This window comes from Oncorhynchus kisutch, linkage group LG16 (assembly GCF_002021735.2).
Source record: "Oncorhynchus kisutch isolate 150728-3 linkage group LG16, Okis_V2, whole genome shotgun sequence".
Lineage (NCBI taxonomy): Eukaryota > Metazoa > Chordata > Actinopteri > Salmoniformes > Salmonidae > Oncorhynchus > Oncorhynchus kisutch.
In genome coordinates this window covers 14,533,954-14,543,661 of record NC_034189.2, presented here as the reverse complement: position 1 = coordinate 14,543,661, position 9,708 = coordinate 14,533,954, and the positions used below count along the sequence as shown (strand labels likewise).

The window sequence follows — 9,708 nt, the reverse complement described above, 5'->3', positions numbered from 1 at the left end:
AACTTTCCCAAAATTATTCTGGTTTTCCAGGAATTCTGGTTGGAAGATTCCCGGATTCAAGAAGGAATAAGCAAGAAACCTGGTCCTGTGGATTCTGTCTACTGTGCTCATCTGATGGCTTCTACACACACCGTGCTGACTGGAGACAGAGAGAAATAAAGAGAGAGAGAGAGTGTGGTGGGGACTCCTCTAAGATTCAGTATTTTTGGAATGGAGGAAATGATTTACTGTAGTCTACTTTGAGAACAAACTCTCACATCTTCCACAGCAAAGAAAGAGCGAGCTAGCGAGGGAGGGAGATGGGAGGGTCACAGCTAGGCATGTCGGCAGTGCTAAAACTGTAACTCGGGAGGTGCCGGAACAAAAAGTGAGCACGAGAGGGTGGTTGGGGAGTTCTGAGGTACTGGAACACATATCATCGCATTTGTGTAGTGACAGAGCAGTACAGATATTTACAGAGGTTGCACACATTGGCCCTCCCCTTCCCACCATTCACTCACTCATTTACTAACAGCCTGATAGTAAGCAGCAGCAGGTCATATACAGTACCAGTCAAAAGTTTGAACACACCAACTCATTCAAGTTTTTCTTTATTTTGACTATTTTCTACATTGTAGAATAATAGTGAAGACATCAAAAATATGAAATAACACACATTTTGATTTGTTTAATATTCTTCAAAGTAGCCACCCATTGAAAAAACATGACATATTAATGACAGCAAATAGTGAGGAAAGTCTTACCTGCAGTCTAAATGAGTTTTCATTTATCTGCCATCTACACTCCGTGGATGGGCTACCATCGCCTATCTCTGACCACGTTTTGAAGCAGTATATTCTCTTGGAAATAACCACGTCGTGTGGAGGCAGGGGAACAAATATAAATATGCGAGATTCATTTGTTTAACAGTGCAAATGCTGCTCAATGATTGGCTGGAATTTCAGTTAGTAATCTCATTATTTTTCTTCTAACCTGTTTTGTTTGTAAAATTGTAAGCTTGACAATTGCAGGTGTAACAAGCATTAGAAAGCCATTGCTCATTTCCATCCATTTAAGACTTGCAATGTGAGCAGAAAGTCATATGTAACCATTGTTGCAAATATCACCTGATGAAATGACATGCCTGGACAAAGTGGATGATTTGGAAGAAATGGCCTGATGGTCCAATGCAAAACCTACCTTTCCACATTCTTCACCAACGTGGAGAAAACAAGTTTGAAAACAGAGGCGTGTCCAAGGTTTAAAGGGGAAATCTCCATTTCTGAAGAATGTTTTTATTCACTATTCTAGAACAGTGACATTCCCACACATTTGCCAGTGGAGTCATAATTCTGTCCTGTGCTAGTTTTTCTTCAGTTTTCTACAAAATACATATCCAAAAAATACATTTGACACCTTTATTTGTTTTTTGACCCTTTTATTTGACAAAAAGTTGAAATGAAAAAAGTATTATGGTGACATCTTAATTAAACCTAATGTGGATTTAGTAGGATGGTGGATGTCGTTTGCCCCCTAATATTATCAGTTGTAACGTTTGATCACCTGTGAAAATTGCAATAAAAACCCACAAATGAACAGAAACAAAGTGTAGGGATCAATACAAACCTTGAGGGGTTTGACAAAAACCTAAAAGCCAGAGACTTGGAAGAGATTTCATGTATTCATAATTAATAGTTGAGCATATTTCAGTGTCCACGCGCATCTATCCTCTTCACAACACCATCCCTCCACCCATAATCTCCATTCTCTGCAGAGGACAGAGTAAGATTTCCAATGTATTCATTACACATGACAAATAAACCTGAAAAACATATAAAACACAAAATAAGTGCTAAAACTGGATTTAACAGCATAGCAAAAAATCTCACCACAGGCGGTTCTATGAAAGCGAGCCAATCAGAAGAGTGCGTTGGGAGAAGCCCCATTGATTGACACTTGTAGATAGCCAATGCCGAGCCAAGCAGGTTTCCTACAGAATAGACCAGCCCCTGAAGCCACTGCTGGTTAGAGTTCTCCAACAGCTTGAATGCTTAGAGAAAAGGCAACAGTGAGCAGTGGTAACATGCTGATACAATTTGATTTGATGTATTTTATGTCACATGCGCCAAGTACAACAGTGAAATGCTTACTTACAAACCCGTAACCAACAGCGCAGTTAAGAAAAATAACAGTTAAACTATTTACGAAAATAAACTGAAGTAAAAAAAAAAATGGAACTTTCAGTGATTGGTTTGTCAATTAAATAATAGCCACAGTACCCTGTATATAGGAGGCCAAATCCCCAGAAGGGAAGTTAGTGGTAATAATAGCATAGTGGGATTAAGAAACATGTGACTCAGAGTTTTGTACGGTTGGATAGTCTTCCAACGCCACTAATCTCTCCCCCATTTCTAACAGCCAGCAAACACTTGACATATCTCCCAGAAGATTGGGACCGAGCGACACAATTATTATACTGTAACGAGGGTGTTCACAAAGGGGTGGGGTGTAGATCGGCCTTGGGATGAGCGATGTGTACCTAACCTGAGCACAGGAAAGTATTATCCACAGGTACCAACTGTAGCAGAACACAGGAGTTCATTGGAGATGTTGGTGGTTAGGGAACAGGGTAGGAGTTGGGAGACCAGTAGGGAGTATCTGAAAGGTTCAGTCCTAGACTTATCAGTGAACCACGAAGATAACAGGAGAGCAGGAGACAGATTCACGGGCAATAGCTATTCTCACGGCAGTCACTTTAGGGACAGTAACTGAAGGAGTAATGGCAAAGGATAATATAGTAACAGCATGGAACTGGACTACAGAGCAAATGAAGAGTATTGTGAAGAACACGTCAGGGGCAGTGTTAGTAGTAGCAGGGGTTATTTTAGTAGTCATTGTTGGGATATCTTTTGAGGGCATTGATGTTGAAACGTATATAAAGTGTTGAGTTACCTCAAGATGAAGTAAAGTTGATTAAGGCCACCGCATGTGTATATCGGGTGGACATTGAAGAGGAAAGAGATGGGGAGTGAAGTGAAAATGACATGGCTTGGGGAAGACTGGGTGAAAGCATGAGGCTTCATACAGTGCCTTGCAAAAGTATTCGGCCCCCTTGAACTTTGAGACCTTTTGCCACATTTCAGGCTTCAAACATAAAGATATAAAACTGTATTTTTTTGTGAAGAATCAACAATAAGTGGGACACAATCATGAATTGGAACGACATTTATTGGATATTTCAAACTTTTTTAACAAATCAAAAACTGAAAAATGGTGCGTGCAAAATTATTCAGCCCCTTTACTTTCAGTGCAGCAAACTCTCCAGAAGTTCAGTGAGGATCTCTGAATGATCCAATGTTGACCTAAATGACTAATGATGATAAATACAATCCACCTGTGTGTAATCAAGTCTCCGTGTAAATGCACCTGCACTGTGATAGTCTCAGAGGTCCATTAAAAGCGCAGAGAGCATCATGAAGAACAAGGAACACACCAGGCAGGTCCGAGATACTGTTGTGAAGAAGTTTAAAGCCGGATTTGGATACAAAAAGATTTCCCAAGCTTTAAACATCCCAAGGAGCACTGTGCAAGCGATAATATTGAAATGGAAGGAGTATCAGACCACTGCAAATCTACCAAGACCTGGCCGTCCCTCTAAACTTTCAGCTCATACAAGGAGAAGACTGATCAGAGATGCAGCCAAGAGGCCCATGATCACTCTGGATGAACTGCAGAGATCTACAGCTGAGGTGGGAGACTCTGTCCATAGGACAACAATCAGTCGTATATTGCACAAATCTGGCCTTATGGAAGAGTGGCAAGAAGAAAGCCATTTCTTAAAGATATCCATAAAAAGTGTTGTTTAAAGTTTGCCACAAGCCACCTGGGAGACACACCAAACATGTGGAAGAAGGTGCTCTGGTCAGATGAAACCAAAATTGAACTTTTTGGCAACAATGCAAAACGTTATGTTTGGCGTAAAAGCAACACAGCTCATCACCCTGAACACACACCATCCCCACTGTCAAACATGGTGGTGGCAGCATCATGGTTTGGGCCTGCTTTTCTTTAGCAGGGACAGGGAAGATGGTTAAAATTGATGGGAAGATGGATGGAGCCAAATACAGGACCATTCTGGAAGAAAACCTGATGGAGTCTGCAAAAGACCTGAGACTGGGACGGAGATTTGTCTTCCAACAAGACAATGATCCAAAACATAAAGCAAAATCTACAATGGAATGGTTCAAAAATAAACATATCCAGGTGTTAGAATGGCCAAGTCAAAGTCCAGACCTGAATCCAATCGAGAATCTGTGGAAAGAACTGAAAACTGCTGTTCACAAATACTCTCTATCCAACCTCACTGAGCTCGAGCTGTTTTGCAAGGAGGAATGGGAAAAAATTTCAGTCTCTCGATGTGCAAAACTGATAGAGACCGAATACTTTCGCAAGGCACTGTATGGCCTTCATTTTAGTGGAATCCAGTAGAAAAGTATCCCGAAGGCATAGAGTCAGACGAAGAGAGAGTGGGAATCGTCATGTTATCACACTTGGGTTTTTCTTTGCATATAAACTCAGCAAAATAAGAAACGTTCCATTTTCAGGACCATGCTTGTCCAATGAACCATAAACAATTAATGAACATGCACCTGTGGAACGGTCATTAACACACCAACAGCTTACAAATGGTAGGCAATTAAGGTCACAGTTATGAAAACTTAGGACACTTAAAGAGGCCTTTCTACTGACTCTGAAAAACACCAAAAGAAAGATGCCCAGGGTCCCTGCTCATCTACGTGAACATGCCTTAGGCATGCTGCAAGGAGGCATGAGGACTGCAGATGTGGCCAGGGCAATAAATTGCAATGTCCGTACTGTGAGATGCCTAAGACAGCGCTACAGGGTGGCGGGACAGACAGCTGATCGTCCTCGCAGTGGCAGACCACGTGTAATAACACCTGAACAGGATTGGTACATCCGAACATCATATCTGCAGGACAGGTACAGGATGGCAACAACAACTACCCCTGTTACACCAGGAACGCACAATCCCTCCATCAGTGCTCAGACTGTCCACAATAGGCTGACCCCCCCTTTGTTCAGGGACAAATTATTCAATTTCTGTTGGTCAGATGTCTGTGGAACTTGTTCAGTTTATGTCTCAGTTGTTGAATCTAGTTTGTATGTTCATACAAATATTTACACATGTTAATTTTGCTGAAAATAAACGCAGTTGACAGTGAGAGGACATTTCATTTTTTGCTGAGTTTATATAAGTTTATGCATACCATAGCACATTATTAATACTTGTTATGTTTTGTGTTTCTTTTTGCTTTCAAGCCTTGTGCTGTCACTCTTAGGAACCAGAAGGAGGACATGAAGAAAGTCAAAAGCTCCAGCTGAAATGTCATTATCAGTGGTCCAACGAAATATGAACATAAGTGTGCATAGTGTAGTTATATAATCAGAGGCCACAAGTCTCAGAGGTATAAACCTAATAATCAACTGTGTTGTTAATGTTTTATTTTTTGTTCATTTATAAGTAATTTCCAAGTTTATATAATGTTGAACAGTACGGCGTTATTCAAAAGGGGGGACTTATGGGTACTGACTTCTAAACTTGAAATATCCTTATTCATGTCACTAAGGGAGAGAGTAGAATGCAGAGAGTTTACATTCTAACAGAACATGTTATTGTTAGATATTAGGAACCCCATGGAGTGGAGAAGGGCTACACTCTGGTTTCAGGTGTTGGGTTATTATTTGAAATACTTGCTACACCAGAAGTTAATGGTTATATATAGGATGAATGTATATGGTGGAGTCAATTAAGGGTGGATATGAGACATGGGCTTAGAGAGTTACTAAGTGAGGGAAAAGGCAATCACATGGTTGAGGTCACTGATAAGGGTGGAGAGATGAGGTTTGGTGAGGAATGGGGGCCGAGGTCAAGTCAGGTCAGATTAAGGGAGAAGGAACAGTTTATTACACACATCACTTAACTTCCTGTCTAGCAACAAAGATGAGACATCACCTAAAGTGGAGACTAAATTATTGTGCTGGTGGGAACATATCTTTGTCGTTTCAGCTGTCTGACCCATTGGGTGAATAAACTTGGTTTGAGCTTTTCCTAGTTGTCAGTTAGGTTCTGACAAGCAGAGTGAAAAACTAACAACGGCTAAGGGCTGTATCCAGGCACTCCGCATTACGTTGTGCTTAAGAACAGTCCTTAGTTGTGGAATATTGGCAATATACCACAAACCCACACAAGGTGGCTAATTGGTTAAATAAACACTCACTGGCAGACATGGACATGAGAGCCTGGATGGGCCTCCAGGCCATCATACAGACCATCATGATGGGGAAGATGGATATGGTGTTACCAGACATGTACATAATGAATAGATTCATAGGAATCTGCTTCAGAGGCCCCAGAGCTACGTCCCAGCAACGCTGTCATGGGGAGGGGGGGGGCGAGAGAAAGCAAGTTAATAACAATCTACAGGTAACTGCCAAAATAAAGGAAGCACCAAGGTAAAGTGTCTTAAAAGGGCGTTGGGTCGCCAGAACAGCTTCAATGCACCTTGGCATAGATTTAACAAGTGTCTGGAACTCTATTGGAGGGATGTGACACCATTCTTCCATGAGAAACTCCATCAAAGTCTTTTGTTGAATAAAACAAATAAAAAACAATTGCGGAAAAGGGGGGATATTGTGCCGCTCAAGAATCTCCCGTAAGTGTTCAATTGGGTTGAGTTCTGGAGACTGAGATAAACACCCTTTAAACCCCCTATGCTCCTTTGAGACCCCTCTTTCAAAGTCACTGAGATCTCTTCTTCTAGCCATGGTAGCTTAAACAATGGGCAACAGAGCATTTTTATACACAACCTTAACCAGGATGAGATGTTGGTTGCGTGATTAACTCAGGAACCACACCTGTGTGGAAGGACCTGCTTTCAATATACACTGCTCAAAAAAACAAAGGGAACACTTAAACAACACAATGTAACTGCCAGAGCCCTGCAAAATGACCTCCAGCAGGCCACAAATGTGCATGTGTCTGCTCAAACGGTCAGAAACAGACTCCATGAGGGTGGTATGAGGGCCTGACGTCCACAGGTGGGGGTTGAGCTTACAGCCCAACACCGTGTAGGACGTTTGGCATTTGCCAGAGAACACCAAGATTGGCAAATTCGCCACTGGCGCCCTGTGCTCTTCACAGATGAAACCAGGTTCACACTGAGCACATGTGACAGATGTGACAGTCTGGAGACGCCGTGGAGAACGTTCTGCTGCCTGCAACATCCTTCAGTCATGGTGTGGGGTGGCATTTCTTTGGGGGGCCGCACAGCCCTCCATGTGCTCGCCAGAGGTAGCCTGACTGCCATTAGGTACCGAGATGAGATCCTCAGACCCCTTGTGAGACCATATGCTGGTGCGGTTGGCCCTGGGTTCCTCCTAATGCAAGACCTCATGTGGCTGGAGTGTGTCAGCAGTTCCTGCACGAGGAAGGCATTGATGCTATGGACTGGTCTGCCCGTTCCCCAGACCTGAATCCAATTGAGCACATCTGGGACATCATGTCTGGCTCCATCCACCAACGCCACGTTGCACCACAGACTGTCCAGGAGTTGGCGGATGCTTAAGTCCAGGTCTGGGAGGAGATCCCTCAGGAGACCATCCGCCACCTCATCAGGAGCATGCCCAGGCATTGTAGGGAGGTCATACAGGCACGTGGAGGCCACACACACTACTGAGCCTAATTTCGAGTTGTTTTAAGGACATTACATCAAAGTTGGATCAGCCTGTAGTGTAGTTTTCCACTTTAATTTTGAGTGTGGCTCCAAATCCAGACCTCCATGGGTTGATAAATTTGATTTCCATTGATAATTTTTGTGTGATTTTGTTGTCAGCACATTCAACTATGTAAAGAAAAAAGTATTTAATAAGAATATTTCATTCATTCAGATCTAGGATGTGTTATTTTAGTGTTCCCTTTATTTTTTTGAGCAGTGTACTTTGTATCCCTCATTTACTGAAATGTTTCCTTTAGTTTGGCAGTTACTTGTATATTCAAGGCATTTTCTTTTTTTAAGTACAATGTGCACAGGGAGATTTGTTAATGCTTCCTGATCATATGTAGCCCGAGGGCCAGTCTGATTGTGTTACCATGCAAACTTCCTGTCACTAATTGACAATGACAGCAACGGATTTGGCAAAAGCACAAACAGATCATTTAAATTCCTCCTCTACACTACCTACCTTCTCCACCAGGTTTTTGTCTGATTCCTGGATGCTGGTGTCTGGGACTGGTTTGTCTGAATAGCCAATTGGATACATCACATCTCCCTGGTTACTCTGTCTGTCACCACGACCCCTGGAAGAGACATCGGTCAGTTCAGTTCACTTTATTCAGAGGGCTGTAGATGGTGAAAGGATATACAGGTTATTCATAGTTCTAACAAGGTAGCTAGTTCTTCAAGCAAGTCATGCCTGTGTATCTGAATGCATGATCAAATGTGGGCTCTGGGCACAATAATCCACCATTTGTCAGATAAAATCAACATGGCTGATAGTTCCAATCCAAAAATCAACCACTAAACCCTACGCACCTGTGGGTTTCTCTTCTTACCTGGCATTGCCCAATGTCAGCTCCAAAGCCCATTTCATCCTCCTAGCTCCTCCTCTTGTAGACAACGCCCCTCCCCCCTGTCCCCCTGGAGTCGCCATGGCAACGTAAAACTCTGCTGAACAACCACACAAAGTAGCACCACAAACCCTGCAAAGAGAAAACCCAACATTATTACATGACAGGAACTGAAGTACATATTAACAATGACCAAAACAAACACAGATCTTTGTTTTTGCAGAACTTCATAGAACTTGGTTGTGTCAGAGACTATTACAAAAAAAAACTAATATTTTCTACTAGAGGAAAGGGAAAAGGCCTTGGCATAGGGCAAACAAGACTATTACAGGGGTGAAACGTATTGGTTTCGTTTTAAATTTGAACGAAAGATCGCTAGATCCGGCTACAATCAAATCAAAGTGTATTTGTCACATGCCAGATTACAGCAGGTGTAAACCATACGTTTATCGACGTCAATTACATTTAAAGGCGCTATCAAGACATGTCCCTAATGTAAACTGGGACTTTTGCTAATAGACTACAAATGTACTGAAGCAGCTGTCTAGCTTGATAGCATGCAATCTTAGTTAGCTACCGTTACTAGCTAGTTTCAGACATGTACTATAGTAAACATTAGAGTTAAATATTTAAAATGCCAACATTCCTTACCTTTCAGACACGTTCCAACTACTGTTTAATATGCTTCTATATTACTATTGTGCCGAATTAGCAGGCAAATAATAGAAAATCATCAAATTACAAGTAGTGAACACAACTTGAATGGACGACATATGATGGTCGAAAGAAAATAACATACGATGGTCGGTTTCATAATGATGACGTTTCATGATTGATGTCGCTGTTCACTGCCTTCTTGTGGGCAAACATAGTAGTTGAAAAATAAAACTTCCCCTTCAATGGGGTTTAAAGGCGATTGGCATCCGATGTTAATGGCGCATTACCGCCACCAGCTGGTCGGGGTGTTGAATGAGGAAATAAAAACATTACGGAAAAGGGGGTTAACGACATCATATAAAATTAGACGTGTTCATGTCCACTCCAAAATACATCCCTAGCAGGCTCAGTGGCCTGTGATGACG

At 42.1% G+C, this 9,708-nt stretch overlaps 1 protein-coding gene across 1 annotated transcript; it reads right to left on the bottom strand.

Annotated features, from left to right (window-relative positions):
- Window positions 1-1,404: 1,404 nt before the first annotated feature.
- Window positions 1,405-9,453, bottom strand: LOC109906369 (ER membrane protein complex subunit 4). Its single transcript, XM_020504048.2, has 6 exons — window positions 9,278-9,453; window positions 8,612-8,758; window positions 8,242-8,356; window positions 6,279-6,432; window positions 1,869-2,029; window positions 1,405-1,747 (listed from the first exon to the last, which is right to left on the bottom strand). Exons 2-6 carry the CDS (start codon window positions 8,707-8,709, stop codon window positions 1,712-1,714), a joined length of 564 nt encoding a protein of 187 aa, XP_020359637.1. The 5' UTR covers window positions 8,710-8,758; window positions 9,278-9,453; the 3' UTR covers window positions 1,405-1,711.
- Window positions 9,454-9,708: the final 255 nt, after the last annotated feature.